The sequence below is a fragment of the Prinia subflava genome, chromosome 24 (assembly GCF_021018805.1).
Source record: "Prinia subflava isolate CZ2003 ecotype Zambia chromosome 24, Cam_Psub_1.2, whole genome shotgun sequence".
Lineage (NCBI taxonomy): Eukaryota > Metazoa > Chordata > Aves > Passeriformes > Cisticolidae > Prinia > Prinia subflava.
Window position 1 is genome coordinate 6,562,852 of NC_086270.1, and position 27,154 is coordinate 6,590,005.

Genomic DNA, 27,154 nt, shown 5'->3' on the forward strand with positions numbered 1-27,154 from the left:
TCATTTGCAGGAAAAATATAGGCCTTGCTGTGATTGCAAATGGTCTCCACTGCAACCATCCCTCCCACTCAAGGGAGAAATGTTTTCAGCTCCGGGGTACTCAGTGACAGCAGCCTCAAGCGCAGCCAGTATGGCCACATCACATCTTATGGCTTCTCCCAGGCTGGGGATAAAGAGCTGGAATTTGGGGCTTTGAATCTCTTAGGAGCCAGCAGTACTTTGGATTCTTTTGCTCTCAGACACCTCTTTAAAATGGCAGGTTGAAGGAGAGAGGCTGCCCTGAAACCTTATCCCAGAGACCAGGGATGGAGCGGCAGCACCCACTGGTCCCAAACCACTGGGTAACATCTCCACATTAACCACACCAAGCCCCTTTAACTCTTGTCTTTTTTCAGAACATGACCTTTTGCTGCCAGCACAGTAATTCCTCGTTTTTTCCCTGTTAAACCCACAGGACACAGAGCCCATCGCTCCCTGCCCACCGTTGCTCCCAGCAGTGCCTTCCCTGCAGCAAACAGCTCTTGCAGAGCTGCTGGGGCACAACACCCCACTCTGAATTTTAAGCTATTTCATCCCCTCCAAATTTTTGCCTTCTGGGTTTTTTTTCCCTTTTCCCTTTACTCCAGTCTCTCTTCCTCCCATATCCATTTTTCTTTTTCTATACCTCCACCCATCACACCCCCATCCAGCTCTTTCTAACAACCCTCTGCTATTTTCTCAAATCACCTGCCTTTCGCTAATGCAAAAATTCCTTTTTCTTTCTTAACAGACAAAATAGATTATGTCATCCTGCTGTTCTCCTCCCTGTCTGTCCAGCCCCAAGCGGTCAGACGCCTGCCGCGGTGCCATGGCCGGATGTAATGGGGCTATTAGATGAGTTATCACAGCCTGAAAGGATGAAATAACTTCTGTGCCTTCATCCAAATAAAACTCCCCATTCCTGTTCAATGCAATGAATGAACAAGAGTTCCCAGGGGAAATAGCCAGGAAAATGTTAGAAGATGTTAGAAGGTGTTAGAAGATGTTATTTAAGACCCGACCCTTTGCCAAGCCATCTCTTGGTTTGGCTTCAAAGGGCACTGGGGTTTCTCCATGGGGAATTGGGAAGCCCAGGGATCAGTGCCAACACCCAGAGCTAAATCCTCCCCTGGGTGCTGTTCCAACACTTTTTGAGTGCTCAGTGGCACAACCTCATGAATGTCCCACGTGTGGCTGAATTCTGGGACCACTTGCATCCAGCAAACTGCTGTTTTCTCACCCCAGGCACTAATTCCAAGGAGAAACTTTGCTTTTCATCTAAGAAGGCGCTGTCTCAAGCTGTCCCTGCGTTTCCCAAGAGCTCTGTGCCATGTCCCCAGATGTGCAGGTGGAACATCAGCCCAGCCCACGGCAGCATCCCAGCCCCTGTGGGAGATGCTCTGGAGCCAGCTGGGAGCCCCTGGGCAGGCCCTGCAGGACACCACTGTCCTGGCCAGGGCCCTGACTGACCCCCCTGTGCCACCAACTCCCCCAGTGGGGTCTGAAGGGATTTCCTTAGAGGGATGCAAACCCCCAGGGCCTCCCTCCTGGGCTGCCAAGGAAGGGTCCAAGGCAGCAGCTACACTGCAGAATGTAAAATCCCAGCACTTATTGAGACTCTGCTTGTTCCCCCTCTACTACCCCACTAAACCCTCCCATTTCTGCCCTCTCTGAAGTGTGACAAACATGGGGACACTGACACCATCAGTGTCACCTCTGGGCACAAACGCCCAAATGTTTCCTCCATGTACCCTTGATTGGGGTTTATTTATCTCCCTTCATGTCATTTTTGTCTCTCTTTTTTATTATTCCTGGAAAGACCTCAGTGAGTGTGGAGTGGAAATGCAGGAATAGCTCTGCATTACCCTGTGGTCCCTACCTTGGAATTGTCATGTAGAACAGTTAAACATCACATTACTGGGGACACAAGGTCCATTTTAGTCCCTTCCCTGCTTTTGGAGCTGTCTGAGAGTGTCATAAATAAATGCTCCTGGGATTTTCACAAACTGCTTTTAACCCCCAAATATTCCACAGTACCATGCACCATCCATCTGTCCATCTACTCAGCACTTCACCCAGCCCAGCTGCCATTCCAGCTGCATGGATTTGCCCATCCCTAAACCTCACAAGAAAATGACCTTGATTAAAAACCAGCAAGAACTAAGGCATTGAAGCCAAGCAGTTCTACACCAAAACTCTTTGTGCTGCTCCTTTGGTGTTGCCTCAGGATGGAGGTTTTTTTGAGGGAGGATGAAAATCAGCCGAGGCATTTTTTGTCTCTGATCACATCCAAAATCGCAAATGTCATTTATTTTCAGACCTGAGGTTTGGCTATTGCTCAAATTTCTCATAATTATGTCTCAGTTCTGACAGGCGGGAGCCTGAGCACAGAGCTGGGTGTGCAACCAGCTCCATTTAAAATCCGACTGCAAGGAAAGGAGGGAACAGTATCACATCCAACATTTATTTGTTATAATTTTTAATTTGGTTTTACATCTTGTTTGGATTTATATACAGGGGAAGTGTCAGCTCTCCTCTCTCTTGTTTGCCCTCCTCTGAGCATCAGCAGCTCTGCTTTGGTGGTTTTCCAAACCCCACTGGGGAAAGGATGCGCTCGGCAGTTTGTGACAAAAAGAGTTCATCAGGGATTTCATGGGAACAAACAAAACTAACGGGCTCTGGAACAGACAGAACCCAGACAGCCATCAGTTCTTTTCCCAAATAATTGTTCATGCTCACAATTTTCCTGCAACGCTAGGAAAATTTCAGGTCTGCAGACAACAGAAAGAAAAAAGAGAAGTTAAAATACAATTAAAAACAGATAAAAGACACCATTTTGGTGCCTTACTTCACCTGGGCACCTTTTCAAGCTGTTTCAAGAGATCTTCCCTTCCCTTCACTTGGGATGATGCCTCTGGGTGCCACTGTGGCAACATGGGGCCCAAAAGCATCATCTCCCCTCCCCATCTCGGCCATGCTCTTCCTCATCCAGCTGGATGATGCCCTGTGGACATCACACCTCAGCTGAGTCACCTCCCAAACACCAACCCCCGGGACCAGCTCCTGCACCGCCCCAAGCTGGAAAAATGCCTGAACAGGATGATTTTTGCATCAATCACCCCTGAAAGTCCAGGAATGGACCAGCTCCACTGCACAACCTGAATATTGGCAGCACGGGAAAAAGCTGTGATGGAAAAAGCAAGGAGCAAGCAAGGACAATGTCCCAGCACAGCTGGATCCTCTCAGCATCTCCCTCTCCTTCCTTATTTATGGCTGGAGCTGAATCCTCCTTGTTGATCTCCTTGGCAGAGGATCAGAACTCATCAATTCTCCATTCGCCACACAGCGTTGTGTTTCTTCCTATACATTTTTTCTTAATTATCTGACAATGAAACAATTTAAAGGGGGATTAAAAAAAATCAGAGAGGCAAGAAACAGCCATCAGTGTGCTTAAAAAAATAAAACCTCTGTGGGCATCCCATCCCACCGCCCTCATCTCCATGTGGAGCCAGGAGCATCAGGCACACGTTTGAGGTGAAGAATTCAATAGTTTATGGGATTGTCCAGCTCCATCAAAGGTGTTAAATGAGGGATTCAGGGATAAACCAAGGATTATGTAAAGCAGGTCTTTAAGGACAGTGTGTTTTCCATTCAAAGATTCAGGCATGTCTAATAAAAAGTGATTGATGTCAGAGCAATGGGGCTCTGCCAGCACTTCTGGGTTTGGGGGAATGAGGCTCCAAATGAGAAAATAACCAGCTGAGCTGTTCTTGAGCATTACAAAACACAGGAGATGGGGAGGGACTGCAAGGGGCACAGGAGGAGGATGGCAGCTACAGTGATTGGGAAGAGGGAGAAGGGTCTGGGGACATGGGAGCTCTGTGCTCGGGGGCCAGGGCAGCCCCTCCACCACCTTCCCCCATGGGGGATTCTGAGCATCCCCTCCTCTTGCCTGGACAAGGAAGTTATTTTGCAGCTGTTTCACAAGCTTTGTCCTTCTGGTGCATCCCAGCCCTGAGATACCAGCCTAGCCTTCTGACCTGATGTCCAGGGGATCCAGCAGGGTTTGGGCCACATTTGGCTGCCCTGGGATGGCCACTGAGATGCAACATCAAAATCCCCCCCAGAAGCCCTTCCCAGAAACCTCTCCAGCCTCAGCTTTCTTATCTTTTCCTAAGCAAAGCAGAGACACCTTCCATTTCTCCACCAAAAAGGGAAAAGGCAATAAATAATTATTCCCTTTAATTAAAAGGTGTGTCAGTCTTATAAGCAGTTAATTAATAACTCCATATTAACTTGATTAAGCACTGGGAGAGCTGGAGGCAGCACAGCCCACACAAGGCTCCCAGGGTCAGGCTGAAACTCCTCCTAAACCAGGAGATAAAATCTCTGTCCTCACCAGGATTTATGGATGAAATCCCAGCAAATGTCACCCTGGTGTCACGAAGCTGCTTGTTCCCACCCTGCATCCCCTCACATCTGCAGGAACAAACCCAACTTACCAGCAGCACTTTTGCTTTCCAGCCGTGCCCAAGTGTTAACAACTCCAATTAATCAATGGCTGTATAAATCATGATAATATGATAAATCAGAGCTCATTAACAGGGGTTAAAGCAGAGGGGAGTAGAGGACATCACTCCTTCTTCCAGCCAGGTCCTGAGGAATCATCTCCTCTTCCTCCTCTGCCCACCCACTCCTAAACCCTCAGCTGCAAAGTGGATTTTCATGCAACACTCCTATAAAAAAGTGCAATTCCAGGATATGAAGTAGTCATTAATCACCCGGAAATTGTGCTTGTTACAGGAGAAACATTAACAAAATAATCATAAATCGTCTGCCAGCCCTGATTTGCGGGTGCACACGTTTTCAAGAGGGTGGAGAGGCCTCTCATTTGGCTGCTGTAATTAGGAATTAACCCTTTGCCAGCTGGGGCAGAGCATGGACACCAGTAGTGTCCTCCACCACAGATTGCTTGTGCATCCCCCACTATACAAAATATCTGAGGTGTTCTGGGCATCCTTGGAAAGCTGCATGTTTTGAGGTTACTAAAATCCCATTATTTCATTGCTATGATTAAATTAAAATGCTGATTGAAATGCTGGAAGCAGCCGGGGAGGTCCCCTCCTGCCCAGAGGTGGAGGTGCTGCTAGAACCTGGATGTGCCCAGGACCCCACCAAACCAACCAAGTGGGAAAAGGCTGTTTTGTGCTCTGACTGTGCTGTCCTTGCAGTGCCATCACATGGGAGACTTTTACATCCACCTACAAGTAACCTCAAAGCTCCTTGTAAACTGAAGAAGTCGGTGAGAAAAGTTCTTTTTCTCTCTCTCTCCCCCATGCTGTCACAGAGGCTCTGGTGGGAACACCCTTGGAGCCCTCTGAGGCACCTCCAAAAGCAAATCACACCCCAGAAAAGGCAGAACACCCTTTAACAGCACTTTGGAAGAGAGTTTTTTCCAAACCTGAACTTTTCCTTCACCTTAAATCTGAATTCACGTGAATTCAAGCTCCAAATAATGTGTTGTTTTCCTTTTTTAGTAAAAAAATGATGTGAACTATCAAGCAGCTTGACTAAAACTTCTATTTAGGATCATGACAGCCTTAGGGATGGGTCACCCGAGGCAGAAAGGACTCTGTCTGAACAGCTGGCCTTGTTCCAGTACCCACAGGGTCTGTCTGTGCTGGATCACTGGAATGGAGACAGGCTTGGGAAGACCTGTGAGGATCCAGGAGGAATCTGTGGGGCTCAACCAAGCAACTCCTCCCTTGGATATCAATCCTTTGCAAAGCAGTTCTGTGGGGAATAGAATACCATGTGCTTGAGAACGGGATGGTGTGAGCAGGCAGGACGTGGCTACAGGCTCCTGTTGGAGCTCCCAACCTGCCCCTGGCCCCCGAGGGGTTCTCATCCACCCTGGGTGCTCCAAGCCACAGCGACCAGCAAACTGCAGGGCTGGCACAGGGAGGGATGGTGTTAATGAAGGAATCTGTTAATTACACAGCCTGTGCTGGGCAAACCAGGATTTAGGAAGTTGCTTCCAGCATACAGATGGAGAAATCCAATCCCACATGAGAAAAGAAATATTTTTTAAGCCCCACTGTTCTCTGTGACAGGTCTGTCAGAAAGGCAGGAGGCTCCACGTCTCTTTTCCCTCTCTGATCTAATCAGTTTTAATTGGAAGACTAAATGAGACCTTTCCTTCAAGACAATTATACAAAACATTGAATTAAATTACTATAAGGTTATTTTTTTTCTCACCACTTGTGTCAGGCATCTGTTGTTTAAAACAATCATCTGACGAACACTTTCCTGCAGCGCTCCCTGCTGGGAGCGTGTCCATCCGGGACAGGGCAGGGTAGTAAAGGCACTGTGTAATAAAGCAGAGAAAAGGGACTTTTCTCCCCAAAGTCATGGAATGGTTTGGGTTGGGAGATTCCTTAAAGATGATCCCATTCCACCACTGCCATGGACAGGAACATCTTCTACTATCCCATGCTGCTCCAAACCCGTCCAGCCTGGCCTTGGGCAGTGCCAGGGATCCAGGGGTGTCTCATAACCATGATCCTGCAGGTATTTTCAAACTAAATGATCCCATGATCCAGTGACCACGATGCTCCTGTGCCCATCGCCGATGCCCCTCGCACAGAGAGCCTGGCTGCTCCGACACGGACACAGTTCACAATTTCCGAGCGTTTTGGGCACAAACCAGCGGGAAGCGGCTCCCCGCAGGACGGGCCAGCCCCGCTGAGTCCCCGCGCGCTCAGCGCAGCAGTGGCCGCGCCGCCTTAAGGGCGGGGGGGCGGGGCCTGCCGGGGGCGGGGCCAACCTGAGCGTCACCGGCGGCAGCGCCGGTCTCGGCCGAGGAGCGCCGAGAAGTGCCGAGTTTAGCCGAGCGGAGCCGGGTTCAGCCGAGCGGAGCAAAATGCAGCGGCTGCTGCGCAGGGCGCGGATCCCCCCCGTTCGGACCGCCCCGGCTCGGACCGCCCCGGCTCGGACCGCCACGGTTCGGACCGCCACGGTGCGGACGCGATCGGCCGCGGCGGGGACCGCTCCGCTCGGGCTGCTCTATGAGCGGCACGGGGAGCCCGCAGCCGTCGTGCAGTAAGGGGGGAACACGGGGGTGCATTCCAGGGAGGAGCAGGAGTGGGGTGGGGGTGAATTTGGGGGGCATTGCAGGGAGGGGGTGCAGGTGTAGGGCCAAGGCTGCGAGTGGGGGGCACAGATGGGCAGAGGTCTGGAGTGGGGACTGGCCCAGGGGTGCAGGTGAGGTTTTGGGGTGCTGCAGGGCCGCTTTGGAGGTGCAGTGCAGGGGGGTCAGGACTTGCCCACCGCAGGTGTAGAAGTTGTGCACCTCCCTGTGGGGCCCCCGAACAGGCAGGGGGACAGCAGGACCTGGTGCCATGGTCTCACAAGTGGGTGCTGGGGGTGATGTCTCCATATCCCCCACTCTCCTGCTGCTGCTCCTTCAATTTGCCTTAAACCTCGTGTTCTTCTCAAAAAGCCCATTCTTGCTTAATTTGAGGTATGGCAGGGAGGTCCAAGCCCCAGCATCGCTGCACCCCAACTTCATCCTGGGTTGCATCCCATTGAGATCTCTTCTCTTTGAGATCCCAATTTAGGGACCAAAGCAGCATCACAAGCATTTTTTGGGACAGCTGCTGCTGCTCAGCATCAAAAATCTTGGAAAGCAGAAAGTTATAGTTTAGTGGAGTATAGGCTTTTTTTCAAGGGAGGAGACTTTGAAGTCTTGCTGCCCCTGTTGAACCAGCTCAGTTCATGCTGATACATTACCCAGGTGCATCCAGACACCAGCCCCCTGATTTTTTGGAGAAGGACTGTTGCTTTGTCAAATGATCATTAGTTGTACAATGGTGCTAGTCACCGCTGCCACTTCCTGAGATTTGCTGTTAGCACCCCATTGCTTGTGCAAGACAGGTCTTACTTTGTGCTTTGTGACTTCTCCTTTTTCACAGATTTACAGAAATATCTGAGGTTCCTGTAATGCTCGAGCAGGGCAGGACGAGCTATATAATCCCCAGTCAAAATGGAAGCTTTTTTACACAGCCTGCCAAGTTTCTTAAGTTTAGTGAGCATCACTGGCCTTGGTGACACGTGATTGTTTTGGATGGTTGGCTTTTAGCAGCCTCCTCCAAAAATCTGTCCTTGCGTCTAACGTAAATCTGATTTTTTAATGGGATGGAGCATACGTTGCTGTTAATTTGGGTGGGGTGTAGAGGTGATACAGGCATCCTCCAGCTTCAGCCACAGCACAGAAGACATCATCAGACTGGTGTTAATGTCCTTTTCCTTTGTATCTCCCCGTTCAGACTGAAGAATCTGGAAGTGCCCAAACTGGGGGACTGCGATGTCCACGTCAAGATGCTGGCAGCCCCCATCAATCCTGCCGACATCAACATGATCCAAGGTGATGTACTGGATTAAGACTTTGCCCGTTAGTTCTTGCAGGAGTTGGAAGGGACCCACAAGGCAGGTCAAACCCAGCTGCCGTCCCGGAGGGTTCAGAGAGGGCTCCTGGCACAGGGATGTTGGGGTGTGAGGGCATCTCCAGCTCACCTCCAGCTTCCCTGCAGGGACCTACCCCCTCCTGTCTCCGCTGCCAGCCGTGGGAGGGAACGAAGGTGTCGGGGAGGTGCAGGAGGTTGGGCGGCGTGTGGCAGCTCTGAAACCCGGGGACTGGGTCATCCCCGCGGACTCCGGGCTCGGTGAGTTCACCCTCGGCACTGCTGCGTCCTCCCTCTCCCCCCCACCTGCAAAGCATCTTCCCAGGGGATTTCTGGAGTGCTGGAGCCCCTGGGGGCTGCCCAGAGTGCAAACCCATGGTCGTGCTCCTGTGTGAGCTGCTGTGGGGATTTGGGGGGTTCCAGAGCAAAAGCACAGCTCTCCAAAGTACCATCTTTGCAGGGTGTGGATAGAGCCATGAGCCCCTCCACTTACAGCAGTCACAGCTGATGGGAGGGGACTCAAAATGGGGAACAAAGCTCCAGTAAGCAATGCTGGGTGAGGAAGCAAGAGTTGGAGCCCATTTAGTGCCATGTGAGACCAATCAGAATGAGACAGTTGGGATAATTGATGGAGTTATTTCTTACCTGTTTATGTCTTGGTTTATTTTCACCACCTGTTTTTAATTTTAATTAATTTATTTATTTTAGTTTTATTTTGAATGTATTTTTTTAAAAGCAAGCTCAGTTCCTGCTGCCCAGCCCCAGGAGGTGATGCTGCTCATCCTCCACAGACACGGGAAGGTTCTTGGGAAGCATGGGGGTCTTCTCACTGTAGTTTTCTCTTTAATAAGGCTCTGATGGGAAAGTGTGGAAATTTATTTCCCAACAAATGCCTCCCATGTTCGTCCAAAATGCCAATGGCCTGACATTTGCTGGTTGTGGTTTAGTGTCACAGCTTGTTCTTTGCCTATTTCTTCTTGAAAGCTTTTTGGTAAATGAGAGAAGGAAAATGATGGAGCTAAGAGCCAAATGGGGTATTTTCAAGGATTAAAACACTGTAAATAAATGATAGAGGGATAAATTGGATATAAGTGTAGGGGTAGTAAAGCTAACTAAATTGGCTTGGAATATATGGGCTTATCCATAGGATGCAGAGTGTCGCTGTTTGCCACGCTGAAATGACCACACGGAGACAGAACTTGAGAGAAAGACAAGCAAGGGTGGAAAAGCCTCATTTGTTTATTTTATCCTATTATATACTTTTAGAAAGGTGACCATGGATTGGAGGGTAGAATTCCCACCTCTCAAACACATTGGTCACAAGGACTGCTATTCAACACTCTTCCTCTCCTCGAGAAGAATGCAAAAACAATGACAGTATTTACAAAAACAATCTCTTGTTACATGAGCAGAGCGTGAGAAAATGAGAATTTCTACTTTAATATGAACACTCAGAAAACCAGGAAATCTCATGGTGACAGCAGAGTATTTCCACTATCTCTGCACACATGCCTAGGGAACCCCAGTCCAATTATCCCTCTGGGAAATGATCAAGCTTTGCTGGTTGATGAATCTTGGCAGGCAGCGAGGAGTCCATTCCTTGCCTCTTGAAGCATTTTGACCCCATCCATGTGGAAACCCGTTCCATAATTCCCTCTCCAGGGTGTAGCTGGTCCCAGCGCCAAGGCTGCAGTGTGAGCTGACAGTTTTGCTTTGCTTTCCTCCCATGCTGGGGCTGTGCCCACGGTGCTGCCGTGCCCAGGGACGTGGCGGACGCGGGGAGTGTTCCCTGAGGAGATGCTGCTGAAGGTGCCCAGTGACATCCCGGTGCTCTGTGCTGCCACTCTGAGCGTCAACCCCTGCACGGCGTTCCGAGTGCTGGCCGACTTCGAGAGCCTGGCGCCTGGTATGGCCCTGCCTTGAGGGAGCACTTCCACACAGACTTCCTGGCTGCCTCTGCAGTGGGAATCTGGGTTTGTTCACCCCCAGGTGACTCCGTCATCCAGAATGCCGCCAACAGTGGTGTGGGCCAAGCCGTCATCCAGATCGCCAGGGCCTCTGGCATCAAGACCATCAATGTGGTGAGGGACAGGTGGGTCCACTGGGGAAGGGCGAGTTTGGCAGCTGGATCTGCTTATCCTGCCCATCCAACCCAGGATTTTCTCCTGTTTGCTCCTCCAAGTTGTCTTCCAACCTCTTCCCTGTTGTTCCCACGCAACACCAGAGCAGAAGGATGGAGAAGGTGGAACTCTGTGTCCTGGCTCACCTAGCCCTCTTTTTTTATCTCCTTTTTCCGTCCCCAGACCTGATCTCCCGAAGCTGGTGGAGAGGCTGATGGGCCTGGGTGCTGACCACGTTGTCACAGAGGAGATGCTGAGAAAGCCAGAGATGAAATATATATTTAAGGTACCTCAATACTGATCCCACTGGAGACACAGTCCAAGGGCTGTCTCTGCTGTTCCACACTGGGGAGAAATGCAGGGATGGTGGGAAGGAGATATTTCTAGATCAGGATTTAGCCCCAGGAGTGGAGGGATTTTCCTTCTGCCACAAGGGAGGGATCACAGATTTTGGTTCCAATCAGACTGGGCTTGAAGCAGCCTGGTCTAGCTGAACGTGTCTTCCTGCACATGGCAGGAGATTGGAATGAGTCCCTTCCAACTCCAGCTGTTCCATGACTCTGACAGATTTTAGCTCTACTACTCTCAGCAGTCTTCAGGTAAACATTGAGGTTATGCTTTGTCAAGAACCATGGTCCTGTTCCCTAAAGGAGCCATAAAATTTGGGAACCTTTGTCATAAATCCTTGCAGAGCACCCCGAGGCCCCGGCTCGCCCTGAACTGCGTTGGAGGCAAAAGCACCACGGACATGCTGCGGCACCTGCAGTAAGTTTGGCTCGATGGTGGCTTGGGCACAAGCTTGGGGGTGGAAACTGGCAATAGAGGGTCCTGCTCTGGAGTTTGTTGAACTTTTGGAGAGGGAAGATCAATGGAAAAGTGGTTTTGGATAACTACTGTGATTTAAAGTCTCACGCTGTTGGTGGATGGGGGCAGCTGGGGTCCAGTTCTGAAGGTCTCCCAGGTCCTCCCAGGTGTAACTGGTGTGCTGAGCTGCAAATTCAGCTAATGGTGCACAGAAGCAAGAGGAGAGCCTGGAAAGTGGGATTTGAGGGGTAACTGGGGGGCCCTGGGTGCAAGGACAGCCCCAGGGGGGTTGGGGATGGCAGAGGAGGAGGTGGCAAGTCAGAGCTGCACTTTTGGGACACCTAACCCAATACCCCTTTCCTACTCCAGGCCCAAGGGGACCATGGTCACCTACGGGGGGATGGCAAAACAGCCTGTGATGGTGCCTGTGGTGAGTACTGGGGATGCCCCTCCTTAATCCCCTGTGCTCCTCTGAGTGTCCCCATCCCCTCGGCATGGTGGGGATGGGGATCTGCTTTCCCCAGCTGCAGATTGACACCCTCCAGCCTGTTTTATTTGCCTGATGGGGTCTGTCATAGGACAAGCTGCGTCCCACGTCTGGGCTCCTGGCTTTTTATATGGAGGGTTTGGGGAAATGACCCCACAGGTGCCAAAGCTGCCCTGACTCCACACCTCGGAGTCACCTCTCCACATCCCTGGCTCACTAACAGGAGCTCTAACGAGGGGCCTCACTGCCACTTTCCACCACTGTCACGCTGGGAGGGGACACACGTATGTCACCGCATATGTGAGGGGACACGGGAGTCACTGCATGCACAAGGGGACATAAGAGTGCCACTGGGTACCAGGAGGACACACAGGTGTCCTTGGGTACCAAGAGGACACGCAGGTGTCACACATTCCACAGAGTGCCTTCATCTTCCGGGACGTGCGGCTCCGTGGGTTCTGGATGACGCAGTGGCGGAGGGAGCACGCGCAGGGTGAGCCGGGGGGTGGTGAGGGAGCTGAGCTGGGGGTCTGAGGGAGCTGAGCTGGGGGTCTGAGGGAGCTGAGCTGGGAGGTTGAGGGAGCTGAGCTGGGGGACTGAGGAGCTGACCTGGGGTGTTGAGGGAGCTGACCTGGGGGTCTGAGGGACCCAAGCTGGGGGGTTGAGGGAGCTGAACTAGGGGGGCTGAGGGAGCTGAACCAGGGGGCTGAGGGTCTGTCCCTGTGTCCCTGGTGGGAGCAGGGCCAAAACCCCCCCAACACTGTCCTCACTCCCACTCACAGAGCCATCTCTGCTTGTCCCAGGGTGCTGAGGCACTGGTGCTGGGCTCAGGCAGGGACCGTGCTGGGGGCTCTTCCCTCATCCCACATGCCTGAGCTGGGGCAGTCATGCCCAGGGAGCCCATGCGGCCTCGGGCAGGTGTTCCCAGGGGTGGTGGGTGCCCTGCAGACACAGTGAGGGCTCCTCCTTTCCGTGCAGACCGGGAGGGTGTGGTGGCGATGATGGACGCCCTGTGCCAGCTCATCCGCGGGGGCCAGCTCACAGCCCCGGCCTGCACTGAGGTCCCCCTTCAGGACTACAGGACAGCGCTGGAGGCCTCCATGAAGCCCTTCGTGTCCTCCAAGCAGATCCTCCTCCTCTGACCTGCGCTCCTAGAGAACTGTCCTGTTCCATGTGCTTGTCCACAGACTTGAAGGGGGGAAAAGATCCTCCAGATCCATCGAATTTCTTTTTTCCTTTGTTTTTCACATTTCGAGTGCCCACTGAAAGTTTTAAAAGCCTCCGCAGCTTTGTGTGGAAGTGCTGCAGGAAGGAGGCTGCATCTCACTGTGGCTGGGGGGAGTTAGGGAGCCCAAATGATGGCTCACTCAGCTCAGGGTGTGAAAAGAGCAGCAGTTCCCCCTCACATGTACTTCTGGGGCTGTCAGGGCTGCAGTTATCCCAGCTGGAATGTGGGATGGGCAGGAAAGCCCAAGTCATCTCCCTGCAGTCCTGCCTCCAAGCCTGCTCTGAGTAGGAGGAGGAAGAGGCACGAACTGCCCCCAATGCTGTGGCTGGAGTGGCCCTAGGTGCTGCTGCAGCTCCTGGAGGAGCCCCGGGTCACCCCTGGCTGGGTTTTGCCCAGGGCACTGCAAGAGTCAGAGCTTTTGGCCATCAAGGGCTGGAGGCAGACCCTCAGGCAGTCCCCAAAGGTCCTGCCCAGGTGTGGGACAGTGACTGTGACACTGCAGGGGAATGTGAAAAGATTTATTATGGAGAACAACCAACAATGTGTTCTTGCTTCCTCCCATGCTGCTTTTCTACCTCCATGGCCCCATGAGCTCCCCATGGTCCCTGCCCTTCCCAGCACAGCTCTGGCTGGGGTCAGGCAGTGTTGGCTGTGCAGGCAGGGCAGTGGCCGTGGGCCGGAGCATGGCCGGCCACTGGCCCTGGCCCCAGCGTGGCCATCCCAAACCACAGAGGGCAGGGCAGCACGGGTACCTGGGTCCCGTTGGCAGTGCCGCGGGTGTGAGGGGCCCGTGTGGTGCACAGGAGCTGTGGCTGGAGCAGGAGCTGCCTCCTGGTGCCTGCAGGGTCGTTTGTGTGGGGCAGGCCTGGCACTGCCTGCCTGGGGCATTGTGTCTGCCCATGGCTCAGGCACTGTGGAGCTGCTCCTCAGAGATGTCTGGGTGTCCTCATCATCCTCCTCCTCTGCTCCTGCCGCCAGCTGAGCATCCCACCTTTTCCTTGAGAGCTTTACCAGGATCTCAGTGCTGGTGGGGGCACAGCCAGGGGATTTGTGCTGTCCCCAGCACCCTGCACACCCCTCCAGACACTGGCCAGGTCATCACTCATGAAAAGGGGGTTTTAGTACAATAGCAGCTGCAAAAGGCAAAGGAAAGGAGCTGTTCGCTGCAAGGAGGAGGGAGAAATCTTGAGAGAGAGCCAGGAGTTGGCACAAGAAAGGACAAATGAGGGTTTAAAGGACTCTTTGGCATTTCAGGCTTTGGCTGAGAAAAGTGTTAGGACAGAGCTTTGCTAAGTCACAACCACCCTCATGTTTTGAGTGTTTGGAAGCAGAGAAGTGTAGGGTTTTCAAAAGCCAGAAAACTCCTGCAGAAACCCAAAGCCCGTTAATTTTCAGGTCTTTCAGCGTGTCCAGAGTAACTGACACCAAGAAAAAACGAAGCTCTTTGCTCCCATCTGATCTCCAGCCTTGTCAAGGCTCATTTTAGCTGAACTTGAACCTCCCTCTGAGTGTCCCAAGGAATATCTGAGTTGGGAGGAGGTGTCATGCCTTTCCCAGTGCAGACCCGGCTGCTGCTACTGCTCGGAGCTCCTCCAAGGTCAGCAGGGGAGAATCCCCTTCCATTCTGCAGAATCCATGGAACATGAGCTGGAGAAGGAAGCCTCTTATGGGCTCCAAAGATCTTCTGGGGCCCCCTCCTGCCCAGCACCTCCTTCCTGAAGAGCTTTTCTCCAATCACAACGCACTTCCCATTGTTGCCTCACCAGACAGACACAAAACTCTGGCTGCTCAGGATCTCCTAGAGCTTCTTGGGGAAAGAGTGAGCCAAAGGTGCTAGCAGAGATCTCCAAGGAGCAAAATTTCATGTTGGGGTCCCAGGATTCATCGGGGCAACCTTCAAGGGTGTTTTTGTCTGCAGGGGGTCCAGCAGCCGCATCCCAAGATGGTCCTGTATCTTCTCCAGGATGGTCAGGAGAAGCTAAAGCCACCCACCAAGCTGCATTCTCCAGATCAGAAGCACAGGAGGTCTCCTGTGAAGATAGCTCCAATTTGACTTCTTTTTCCTTAGCTTGGCTGCCTCCAAGCACCTTCTTGGTCCTGGCAGTCAGCAGGATGGAGTCCCATGGCTCCAGCTGCCTGGGAAGTGCTCCAGCCTGTCTTCCATCACAGTGACATCACAGGGTGACACCTGTCTCCTGGCAGCAGGAGGTGGGAGATGCAGGAATAACCCCTGGTTTCCCAGAGAGCTGTTTGAGCCCAGAGCTGATTCCAGCTGTACTTCCACATGGAATGTCCTGCCAGGGCACTGCCGTGTCCTGGTGCCCCTGGGAGCAGTGCCCAGGGAGGGATGAGAAAGGTGACAGCACTGGGCATCCCAGTGCCCCAGACCTGAGGTTTTTCACTTGGGCACCTTCTCCCCCATGCAGAAAATGCCTATATGGAATTCCTCTGGAATAACCCAGCTGTGTGGTGCCTACAGGGCTGCTCCTGCTGTGCCTGTCCCTGTTCCTGGCTGCTCTCGGACCCCAGCAGGCTCACCATGCTGCTCTACAGGACAAGCTCTAGGGGAAATGTTCTCCAAACACATCTTGCAATGGAAATAACCTCCCCTGGGTTGGATTCCTCAAACTCTCTTTGCCTCAGAACCTTCAGAACCCAAGCCAGGGACCTCTCTGGGATTCTCCCACCTTGTGCACAGTTCCCACCACACTCCGAGTGGGATGAGTGCGGCTGTGGAATTGTGCGTGGACAGAGGAATTGTGAGGGACCGGCTGTGTCAGCTGAAGGCTCCTCTGGGATTCTTCCTGGACTCCTGGATGAGTTGGTGGGGTTATGGCAGGGCCACTCTGGATCTGCCAAAGGCCTGAGGGGCCCGGGGAGGTCGCTCCTCACTGGGAGCTGGCAGTGCCATTCCCATGCACAGGGAGTGTGGGGCACAGCTCAGGAGGGTGTGCCTTCATTTGCAGGATTTTCTGGGTCCCGTGGGGTGGGGAGAAGAGCAGGGCAGGAATGTTGCTCAGGGTTGGAGAGAGCACTGTACAACTGCATGTGCACTTGGAAAAGCAAAACTCTCTGAAATTAAACCCCACTGCTATGCTGGCAACTAAATGGAGATGTCAAAGACATTTAGTCCCCCCTAAAACCCCTCACACTGAGGTCTCTCTTAGCAGAGAGCAGGTGTGGCCCAGGCTAGACTCTGCACCAGCATCTCCCTTCTGCTCCTCTATCCCTAATAAATCCCCCAGTATTTTGCATTTTCCCTCCCCCTACCAGGATTGGAAGGAGAGCCCCACCTTGTGCCTCAGTGCTTCCTGATCGGTGGATAAAGTCCTGGTCGGGGGAAAAAAGAAAAAAAAGAACTTAAAGATCATTACAAGCACTATTAAGCATGACATAAACCTGAAAAATTAATGCAAAGCTTTTATCCCCCATTGTTTATAGGGCTCAGCGATAAAACCCAACATGATTTAGAAAAAACTCTTTCACAAAATGTTCCGGCCTCTCACTCCTACACCAGGGCACAAAAGAATAAATAAATAAATTTAATTCTGCTTGTCAAATGAGCAGGATCATGGTTGGAAATCCAGCTGCTGGTGTTGCACCTACACAATATTAATCGTTTTGGAGGTGCTCACGAGGGTTTTTAGGGGGGTGGCTGCTAATGCCGGAATGTTCTAAGAGCCTCTGCTGGGATTTGGTGTAATTTAGGAATCTGACGTCTCAACCAAAAGGATAAAAATAATCCCCCCAAACTGACATTTAGAGTTCAGTAAGAGGCACGTTTTTGCTCCCCAGAGGGAATGAGGAGCAGCCAAGCCTGGCCACGGATGGGGAATGCCGTGGGGGGACGCCTGGGCACCCCGAATGTGGGGATGGGGACTCCCATCCCTGCCTGTCTTTAGGGTCCCATCAGGATCTAGCATTTTGGAAACGGGGCACGGCACGGGCCACTGCCAGAGAGAGAACAGCAGAAGCACCTCGGCACCGTCGTTAGTGCCCTGGGAAATGGGGGATCGGCCCGTCCTCTCCGTGCCGAACCGAACCCCTATGGACGGCGGCTGTGGGGCCCACACTGCGGCGTAGCCCCTTTAAGAGCCAGCCCGGGCGAGGGGCGTGGCCCGCGGTGACGTTACCTCGCGTCGCTGCCCGCGCGCCGCCGTGACGTCAGGTGGCCGCGCGGCCCGCGGGCCCCTGACGCCCCCCGGGCCCGCCCCGGCCCCGCGATGCCGCGGGTCTATATCGGCCGCCTCAGCTACCAGGCCCGGGAGCGCGACGTGGAGCGCTTCTTCAAGGGCTACGGAAAGATACTCGAGGTGGATCTCAAGAACGGGTGAGCGCGGGCCCGGCCCGGCCACCGCGGAGGGGAGGTCTGGGCGCCTGAGACCCTTGGAGGGGCCGGGGGGGGGAAGAGGCCGCCAAGGCGCTCTGGGCAGTGGCGGCGGGGAGGGGGCAGGACGGCTGGGTCGCCTCTTTTGGGTGGGGGTGAGAGGGGCAGGAAGCTCGGGCTCCCCTTGGTGGGGGGACGCGAAGCCTGGGCCTTTATTGGGGCGGCATGCTGGAGTCTCTCTTCTGGGGAGTGGGCAGGATGCTTGAACTTCCATTGGGGGAGGGACAGGGCGCCTGGGTTCCCTTTTTTGGAGGGGCGAGGATGGCTGGGCTTTTTTTGGGAAAGGGCAGTCTGTTTGGGTTCCTTTTTGGTGGGGCAGAACGTCTGGGTTTCTCCGCTTTTTGCGGGGGAGGGGGCAGGACGCCTGGGCCGCTGCTGGAGCGGGGACAGGATGCGTTGGTTCCCCCGTTTTGGGGGGACAGGATGCGTTGGTTCCCCCGTTTTGGGGGGACAGGATGCGTTGGTTCCCCCGTTTTTGGGGGACAGGATGCGTTGGTTCCCCCGTTTTGGGGGGACAGGATGCGTTGGTTCCCCCGTTTTGGGGGGACAGGATGCGTTGGTTCCCCCGTTTTGGGGGGACAGGATGCGTTGGTTCCCCCGTTTTTGGGGGGACAGGATGCGTTGGTTCCCCCGTTTTTGGGGGGACAGGATGCGTTGGTTCCCCCGTTTTTGGGGGACAGGATGCGTTGGTTCCCCCGTTTTGGGGGGACAGGATGCGTTGGTTCCCCCGTTTTTGGGGGGACAGGATGCGTTGGTTCCCCCGTTTTTGGGGGGACAGGATGCGTTGGTTCCCCCGTTTTTGGGGGGACAGGATGCGTTGGTTCCCCCGTTTTTGGGGGGACAGGATGCGTTGGTTCCCCCGTTTTTGGGGGGACAGGATGCGTTGGTTCCCCCGTTTTTGGGGGGGACAGGATGCGTTGGTTCCCCCGTTTTGGGGGGACAGGATGCGTTGGTTCCCCCGTTTTTGGGAGGCAGACAGGTTGCTTGGGAGCACCCCTGGGCCCTCCCTTTGGGTAAGCAGGATTCTCAGGTTCCCTTTTAGCGTGGGGGACGGGATGCCTGGGTTCCCCTTCTTGTCAAGGGGGGACACAACGCCTGGGCCTTTTTGGGGCGAGGCAGGATGGCGGGGGGGGGGAGGGGATGCAGATGCCTCGACCCTCCTTTGGGTGGGAGTGAGGGAGGCTGGATGTGCTTGTTTTTGTTTTTTTTTCAGATTCAGGACACTTGAGCTTCCCCTTTGGGGAGGGCCCGGATGGGTGGGTTTCTCCGTTTTGGAAGGCAGGACACCTGGGTTTCTGTGCTAACTGGGGAATAGGAGAGCTGGGTTCTGCCTCAGTTCTTAGGGGCCAGCTCTGTGTCCTGCCCCACCTTCTGCAGGGAGGGGGTGTCACCCTGAGTGCCCCCCCTCCCCAGGCCCCTCTGCACCCCAGGGCAAGCCAGGGGTGAGCCAGGCTGTAGCCCAGGATAACACCTCCCTAAAAAGTGTCCCATTGTTTGGGGTATGGGATGCAGAGCTGCTCCCAGAGCCCCCAGGCTGTCTGGGGGTGTGTTCTGCTCCCCCCAAACCCACCATACCTCTGTGTTCTCACCTGTGCTGTTCCAGCACCTGAGCCCTCACTGCAGCTCCAAGGGTTGAATTCTGCTCCACCAGAACTTGGCCAAGACATTCAAGTGTGAATTTTTGAAGAAAAGCAAATTGCCATTTTTGGTGGGTTTTTCCCCAACACTCAGAGCCTCATGAGTGCTGGTGTCTTTGCTTTTCCCAAGAAACCCAGCTTGAAGGCATTCTTGGAATATGGATTTATCATTATATATCCAGGAGAGCCAGGTATTAATTACACCTCAGAAGTGGAGGAGGAATTTCTTGTACAAGTTAGTCCTGGAACATTAAAGTGAAAGAGGCTCATCAAGTTTAAATGCTGCTTGTGCTGGCAAGTGGACATTTAACAGGTTTATAAGATGAATAAAATCCATTATTAATGCAAACAAGTGTTCATGTGTTAGTGTTTTAATCCACACAGCCTCAGGTGTTGTTGAAGATTAGATGAAATATCTGAGGCTGCTGTTTTCCAGTCCTGCTGTGTATCCTTGGAAATGCTGGGGGGGGGAGGTCAGTTTTCCTGTTGCTGAGTAAACTCCAAATTCAGTGTTTCTGTTTCATTGTATGTTGGGAGGAGAAATGGAGGAAGCCAACTAAACTTTCTTACCAGATGTGGAACTGCTGAGTTAGGTGGTTGATATGGTAAAGGGACTTGACTTCCTGCTTTTAAGTCAATTTAATTGTTTTTTTAGTTTTGTGTTCTGCAGTCTTTTGATAGGTTTGGAGTTCAATTCCTTGTAAAAAATGGAACTTGAGTAATCAGGTTTTTTGTTTGTGCTTGGGAACCTCTGGGCTGAGCTGTGCTCTCCTGAGCCTCCCTCCTTGGCTTATTTCTGGTATTGCTTAGGAAACAATTCAAACTTCCTGCATGATGTTGGATGGAGAGATTCTTGCAGTTGTTCCTGGAAATCTGGGGGTTCTCCTTGGTGGAGACTCCACTGGGTGTTTCAGCAGCTAAACCTGAATGCTGGAGCAAGACAATGGAATGCAAAGTGATACCACAGAGCTCTAAAAGCTTAGCTGGGGCTCACTGATTGTAATTTGAGCTTGAAATTCAATGGCTTAAAGCAATTATTACCTGAGGGAGGGATTGGGAAATGAAAATGTGGGTCATGTAGGAGTCTCCATTTCAAATTGCAGGTTTTAACTGTTTGCTCCTAGTTTTCTCACTTTTTCCTGCTCAGAGCTGCACTGATAGCCACAGCTCTGTGTGTTTAGTGGATGTATGAAGTAACCAGAAAATTGGAATTTCAGCATGTTTTTTATCTTCTATGAACACACTGAAAGCTGCTTGTGGTGCCTCTAAGAAAAAACCAAACTAGTTCTACTCCTGTACTTACCTGCCTGCATTACTATGGGCAGCTCTGAAGAATTCCAGGCTTCATCCTAATACAGCACCTGCAGCACAGAGGGATGTAGCTTGTGCAGTGGATTGAGGAACACAGATTAAAGCTTCAAACTTCCATCCTTCCATCTGCCTCCATTCAAAATCAGTGTTTGCTTTCCAAAGAGAAGTGGTTTGGGTGGGAGGGGAGCTTGAAGCTGGTGCTGCTCCACCCCCTGCCATGGGCAGAGACCCCTTCCTCTAGCCCAGGTTGCTCTGAGCCCCATCCAGGCTGGCCTTGGACACTTCTAGGGATGATTGAAGCCATACCTAAGATTGTGGTGGGACTCCCTAATCTTGGAGGGCTCTTCCAACCTGAACAGTTGTGTGATTCTGTGTTGCTTTGGTATGCGGGGTAGTGCTCACTTTTAATGGTTGGGGGTTTTAACTTTTACCTTTAAAAAAATAGGTAACACTCTAGATTTCATCAAAGATTGTGCAATAATAGTAACCTCTTGCTAACATAAATGAATTCAGTCATTACACTCTCACGATTCATCATTTTGTTAAGAAAGAATGACTTTAGGTTCAGTTCAGCAAACCAGCAGATGGGCTTTCATGCCTTCTTATTTCTCCCTCCTTTTGGAGAGGGTTTTCATTTTTTTAGGGTTTTTTTAAGGCTCAAGGCCTTGAACTCCCCGGTTATCTCACGAGGTTCATCTGCAGGACAGCACACAAAGGGCTCTGCAGGAACCCACAACTTTGAGCACAGATGCCTCAGGTTCAATTCTTTCTCAGTGATCCCAGTTGCTTTTGGGCACAGATACCTCAGGTTCAGTTCCTTCCCAATGATCCCAGTTGCTTTTGGGCACAGACACCCCAGGTTCAGTTCTTTTCCCTCACTGTTCCTAGGTACGGCTTTGTGGAGTTTGATGATCTGCGGGACGCTGATGATGCTGTTTATGAACTAAACGGGAAGGATCTGTGTGGGGAGAGAGTGATCGTGGAGCACGCCCGGGGCCCACGCCGGGACAGCAGTTACGGTTCTGGACGCAGTAAGCACTTGTGCATTTGTATCCATGGCTTACTTTAAATAAAACATTGTTGTACTGTTTTATAAAAGTAATTTTAAAGGAAAGTGATACAAAGCTGTGATTAGTGTTCTGTAACTGTAAATGTAATTGTTGATCTGAATATTTATTAATTTGTTGTATTAAACTCTTTTAATTGATACATTAATAAACACAGTTTCTTGTACCATTTTTATTATTATCATTTCGTTTAAGTATTTGAATGGTTTATTTGCAATGTGATGTTTAACATAGATTTAACAAAGACCTCAATGTTTTAATTGAAAGAGTCCTTTGAGGCTAAGATGACTGCCTGTTCCATTTGCTGACCTTGGGGTACCTTTCCATGAGTGGCACTTTGACCTTTGTGGCCCTTGGCTGACCAAAAAAAAAAAGAAGCCATGTGACGACCGCAACCTTTTCCCATTAGACCTGGGTGGTGAGGATCCCAAGGGTTAGAGACAGATGAGATTAATCTGAAATAGGTGCCTGAAAAGCTTTATTCATGTCAGATATTCAGAAAGCTTTTAAGCAATGTAAGTAACATCAGTCAACTGGCTCTATTCAGTTTCTTTTTTCAAACTTCTAAAAATATTAAATATAATTGCATGTTAATTCTAGTGTAATTATGGTTCTGTGCCTTGTTTAGTTACGAGCTTATAGTGAATCTGTTTTAATGCTTTGGGTCTTTGTGAGGTGTTACATGAGGGGGGTTGGATTTAGCCCTGAGGGGGGGTCTGTGCTAGTCTTTGGGAACACGTGGGGCAGAGCAGTTCCATCGGGGTGGAGAGCGAGGCTCCGTTTCCCTGGCTGAAGCTCTGCTGTCTGCTTGTCACCTCCTAAAGGTGGATATGGTTATAGAAGAAGCGGAAGAGATAAGTACGGTCCTCCTACCCGTACAGAATACAGATTGATTGTGGAAAATTTGTCAAGCCGCTGCAGTTGGCAGGATCTGAAGGTATGGGGCCCCTTTCCTTACCCTCTCTCTGTTACAGAGCACAAAGGGTAAAAGACATCTTCAGCAAGGCAAAGTGGTGTGCAGTTTTGCTTTGCTCCAACTCCTGAGCAATTCCATGGGGAGTGTATTTTGGAAGTAACATACACTTTAATACAGGAGTATATTTGTGTATATGAAACTGTTCATGAGGGGTTGGGAGTTGCACCTCCACAACTGGTGGCACTGGACAGCTGGAGAATAATGTTATACTTAGCACCAGCTAATATCATGTACAGGTGTGTTTATCTTCTCTTAATCCCTTGCAAAACAGACTCAAGTCACGCCATGGGTAGGATTCACTAGGGATGGAGGAGTTTGCCCTTGTCAGTTTGGTTTTAACCCATCAACTCATAAGGTGCTACAGCTGTTTGAAACAACAGCATTGTTCCTTCACAGTCTCTGTGAGGAATTTCCACACCATCTAAAGCTGTTTTAAGGAGAGTTTCGGGGAAAAGATGCTTCCTGAATGAGTAATCATGCAAAATCTCTGCCAAAAACTTATTTTTGAAGTCCAAAGGAGTGGCAGGTGATTCTCAGTAGTGGAGGCGTTGAGTGACACTGTGGAGCCCACGGTACCTCTGAGTACTCTGGAGGTGATGTGTTGGCTCGTGTTCATCCACATTGTGGATTCAGGGAGCAGGATTTTAATAGTAGATGCAAAAAGATTAGTGCTTCCTTATCAAACTGAGCAGCAATGGTTAAACCCACTTGTTCTTATTGGAACACTTTCTCTTATGGTTCTCTTTTAAGGGTGTAAAATTTGTTCTAAACAAACTTTGACGTAGTAGAAACTGGTCTGTAATTGAATTTTACACTAGTGCAGGTACGTATGGAGATGCTTCCAGTGTCTTTGTTGTTAATGCTTCACACCATCAGTAGCTTGTCTTTGCTTCTGTTATTAAAATTCTAAGTAGAGCATGGCATGATTAATCCTCCAATGGGTGCATTACTGCATTTTTGGGAATAGCTTTCATTTCAGTGTACTTACAGCGGGAGTAGCTGGGTTAAAAACAAACCAAACCAGGGCTCTGTGCCCTGTTTCCGCTGCAGCCAAATTCCACGGGGGCTGAACGATACCCTGGCCTGGCAGCTTGCTCAAAGCGGGGCAGAACAGACCCCTGATAAAAAGAGGGGTTTAGGAATGGAAACAGAGAAGCCAAGAAGCATGAAGTGGGAAAATGAATTGAGCTTGGACTTGTGTAAGAGTTTTTTCCAGCAGAATGAGCTGTATGAACAAGGTGGAGGATGAAGAGAGCTCTGCTGCTCTGTGGGCTTCTTGCCTCTTCCTATTCAACCTTTATCACCTTTCATAATTATTTTTGAAAACATGATTTAGAGAGCAAGCATCTTACTTCTTTATTCGCTTCTGTAATTTGAAGCTTTAGAGTCCAGAGCATATTTGATCTAAGACTTGAAGTGGGAGACCTTAAATTATCATTTAGCTCAAAACTATCTAACCACACCGGCTCTGTGAAGTCATAGTGTGTTATTTGGCACTGCAGGGTCAAACCATTGCTGACTTCCCTGGGAATAGAGGAGGCTCAGGGAGCATCGTGTCAGATGTGAGTGGGGTGAGCTGGAAGCCTGGCTCTGGATTCAAGGCGATGGTGATTCTGTCCTCTTCCCCTAGGATTATATGCGTCAGGCAGGGGAGGTGACATATGCAGATGCACACAAAGGAAGGAAAAATGAAGGTGTGATTGAGTTCAAATCCTATTCTGACATGAAAAGAGCCCTTGAGAAGCTGGACGGGACAGAAGTAAATGGCAGAAAGATTAGATTAGTGGAAGACAGACCTGGATCGAGACGGCGCCGCTCTTACTCCAGAAGCCGAAGCCATTCAAGGTATGTGTATAATGTATCTCAGGCTGGAGTTAATGAACATAGAGCAGGTTGAGACTTTTGGGTACCAAAACACCTTGGAAAGATTTGGAGTTCTCAACAGGTCTATTTTTTAAGCATGTATTAGTATCCAGGGCAAATGAGGGCTGTGTTCTGAGGTGTCTCCCTTGGATGTGTGGACCTGCTCCCTGAACACCTGTCACTGTTCTTCCCTGATAACTCAGCCCTTGTTCCTGTGGGAGCAGCTGCGTGGCCGGTGGAGCCGTGCACATGGAACGAAACAGAAGATGCTTCTAACACTTCAGCTCTGAACACTGTGTTCTGCTCCAAGCACCAGGACTAACAGTTCTTTCTCAGCTTGGAAATCTCCACCTGTTCCCTCTTTCTCAGAGATTTGTTGCTTTCCTTGTCTGACCAAGAGCTGCTTCAGCAGCACCAAGTGTTCTCCTCTTTCCATTCTGGGGTAGAACTTGTTGGGAGAAAACTCAGGCAAATCTTTACTGTTTAGAAGAACTTGCTTATGAAATCAAAATTGAAAGTCAAAGCTTTATGCCAGTGTCTTACCATATTCAAACTGTGATTTGATTGGGAAAGTGATTATCCCTTAAATAAACTGGCATCTTTTCTTCAGATGAGCACCCTGCTCGCAGCCAGACATGGCAGCAGGGATTAGAGGGGGGGAGAAAAGTGCTCTGTGTTTGTAACTGTGTTGTGTAACTCTGAACATCTGGCTGCTGAAAGGTGCTTTAGCCCTGTGGGGTTCTGCCCAGGGGGGTCACAAGCTCCCCATGGCCCCGTGCTAACGTGAAGCTGGTTCCCTGTGTTGCAGGTCTCGCTCTCGAAGCAGACACTCCCATAAGAGCAGGAGCCGCAGTCCCAGTAGCAGCCGCTCCAAGAGCAGATCCAGATCCAGGTATGTCTTTGTCTTGGGAGAACTGAGGGCTCCCACTTCAGTGAGAAGCATCATGTTAAATTTGCAGCAGGAACACTTTACTTTTTCTTTTCCCTCTTGTTCTCTGCACACTTTGCTCAGACCCTTGCCACACTAAAGCAGGGCTGTCTGTTGCTTTTGCACTTCCAGGTCTGTGTCCCGTTCCAGAAGCAAGAGCCGTAGTCGAAGCAAGAGCCGTAGCAGAGGCCAGAAAGAGAAAAGCAGGACTCCAAGTAAAGAGGATAAAAGTAGGAGTCGCAGCAGGAGTGCAGAGAAATCCCGAAACAAAAGCAAGGATAAATCTGAGGGCATTCTCCATAACAGCGATGAGAAAGCCAAGAGCAGGAGCCACAGCAAGGAAAAGAGCAGAAGCAGGAGTGGGAGTAAGGAGAGGGGAGAGGCGAGGGAGAGTGTGAGAAGCAGAAGCAAGGAGAAGAGTAGAAGCAAAGACAGGGAGAAGAGCATTAGCAAGGCTAGAAGCAGGAGCAAAAGCAGGGATGAGAGTAGGAGCAGGAGCCACAGCAAGGATAAAAGGAAAAGTAGGAAGAGGAGCAGGGATGACAGCAGAAGTAGAAGCCGGAGCCGCAGCAAGAGTGAGAAAAGCAAGAGACGCAGCAAGCGAGACAGCAAAGGCAGCAGCAAGAAGAGAAGGAAGGACAGCCACGAGCGGTCCAGGTCAGGCTCCAAAGAAAAGGAGCAGCTCAAATCTGAGTTGGACAAGAAGGAGGTGAAAGGAGAGGGTGCAGTGTCCCGCTCCCGATCTAGGTCCATTTCCAAGTCCAAACCAAATGTCAAATCAAATTCTCGTTCCAGGTCCAAATCTGTTTCAAAGCCAAGGTCCCAGTCCAAATCCAGGTCTAGGTCTGCCTCTAGGTCACAGTCCCGGTCGCAGTCAAGGTCCCGCTCCAGATCCTAACCTTGCTGCAACCCCACTTGGAATGGTTGGAAAAGTCTTTTGTACATGTTTAGTAGCTGTAAACAAGTGATTGAAGTAGAAACCCTGTCGATGCTGTGTATTTTTAACAACCTGATGGTCTGTCTGTCATTAACTGCAGCGCTCTCTCCTGCAGCGCCCTCCGGTGTGAGGCTGCTCCGGTCATTTTCTATCCAATAGAAAGGTTCTCTTTACATACAGCTCTTCCTCGAGCCCACAAATTGCCCTGTTTTCCAGGGAGAGCCTTGCAGGGCATGAGCACTGCGCCCTGGTGGGTTTATGGGATTGCAGTGATGACTGATACGTAGGTATGACAGATTTTCAACCGTCTTTGCCCTCGATTGATGCCCTTTGATGTCTGCCATTTAGTGGAAGTGCAAAGTCTTAAGTTTCATACTACTTTTGTTCCATATTTTTTGGACTTACAAAGTTGTGAATAGCACAGTCAACAGAGAAAAAAAATACAGGTACTTGCAGTAATCTATAGGGAAAAGAACTATAGTTCCATATTCTGGTATTGTGACAATATCCTTGTTTTATATTAAATTTTTTTATTTTATTTTTCCCTGTCTTGCAAAGTACAGTGATCCCTGTTTCCATGAAATTTGAATAAAGACTATTTTTGCTTGATGACATTTGGTTACATGGTGCTGTGTTGTGATTGTCAGCATTTTCTATTGATCAAGGTAAGCCTGAATTTGTAGAGCGTCACTCAGAGAGAAAAGGTTCTTAATTCAGAAGGTCACTTCACATGCAGAGTAGGCACAACACTTGAATACAGTCCAGATAAAGAACTTAACTCTCCAGCACATTTTCCATTAATTTTTCCTCCTAATAAAACCCTTCCAAGAAAAGGAAAAAGCTCAGGATGTGCCTCTGGGCTTGGGAGCACAGAGGGTGGTGGCCGCTGTTCTGTGGCATGTCCCCAGCATCCCTGGGGACCTGGGGAG

The 27,154-nt window shown here is 50.8% G+C and overlaps 2 protein-coding genes across 4 annotated transcripts; both read left to right on the top strand.

The window, feature by feature from the left end:
• Window positions 1-6,833: 6,833 nt before the first annotated feature.
• On the top strand, window positions 6,834-13,660 carry MECR (mitochondrial trans-2-enoyl-CoA reductase). 3 transcript variants are annotated; one of them, XM_063418722.1, is made up of 10 exons: window positions 6,834-7,119; window positions 8,346-8,443; window positions 8,610-8,741; window positions 10,243-10,386; window positions 10,470-10,572; window positions 10,784-10,886; window positions 11,292-11,365; window positions 11,774-11,834; window positions 12,294-12,384; window positions 12,870-13,660. In XM_063418722.1, exons 1-10 carry the CDS (start codon window positions 6,941-6,943, stop codon window positions 13,031-13,033), a joined length of 1,149 nt encoding a protein of 382 aa, XP_063274792.1. In that variant the 5' UTR covers window positions 6,834-6,940; the 3' UTR covers window positions 13,034-13,660. The 3 variants fall into 3 exon arrangements, with proteins under 3 accessions (XP_063274792.1, XP_063274793.1, XP_063274794.1); XM_063418723.1 differs by having other exon boundaries at window positions 12,312-12,384; XM_063418724.1 differs by lacking the exon at window positions 8,610-8,741.
• Window positions 13,661-17,262: 3,602 nt separating this feature from the next.
• SRSF4 (serine and arginine rich splicing factor 4) lies at window positions 17,263-26,837 on the top strand. The gene is made up of 6 exons (XM_063418721.1): window positions 17,263-17,449; window positions 21,343-21,485; window positions 22,346-22,458; window positions 24,128-24,342; window positions 25,169-25,252; window positions 25,421-26,837. Exons 1-6 carry the CDS (start codon window positions 17,343-17,345, stop codon window positions 26,184-26,186), a joined length of 1,428 nt encoding a protein of 475 aa, XP_063274791.1. The 5' UTR covers window positions 17,263-17,342; the 3' UTR covers window positions 26,187-26,837.
• The last annotated feature ends 317 nt before the right edge of the window (window positions 26,838-27,154 follow it).

Excerpts from the sequence above, each read along its gene's own strand:
- MECR (XM_063418722.1), top strand. The coding sequence starts at position 6,941 with ATGCAGCGGCTGCTGCGCAGGGCGCGGATCCCCCCCGTTCGGACCGCC. Across the intron at positions 7,120-8,345 it reads GAGCCCGCAGCCGTCGTGCA|ACTGAAGAATCTGGAAGTGC; the intron begins GTAAGGGGGGAA and ends CTCCCCGTTCAG. Across the intron at positions 11,835-12,293 it reads AGCCTGTGATGGTGCCTGTG|GTGTCACACATTCCACAGAG; the intron begins GTGAGTACTGGG and ends GAGGACACGCAG.
- SRSF4 (XM_063418721.1), top strand. The coding sequence starts at position 17,343 with ATGCCGCGGGTCTATATCGGCCGCCTCAGCTACCAGGCCCGGGAGCGC. Across the intron at positions 17,450-21,342 it reads GAGGTGGATCTCAAGAACGG|GTACGGCTTTGTGGAGTTTG; the intron begins GTGAGCGCGGGC and ends CACTGTTCCTAG. Across the intron at positions 25,253-25,420 it reads AAGAGCAGATCCAGATCCAG|GTCTGTGTCCCGTTCCAGAA; the intron begins GTATGTCTTTGT and ends TTGCACTTCCAG.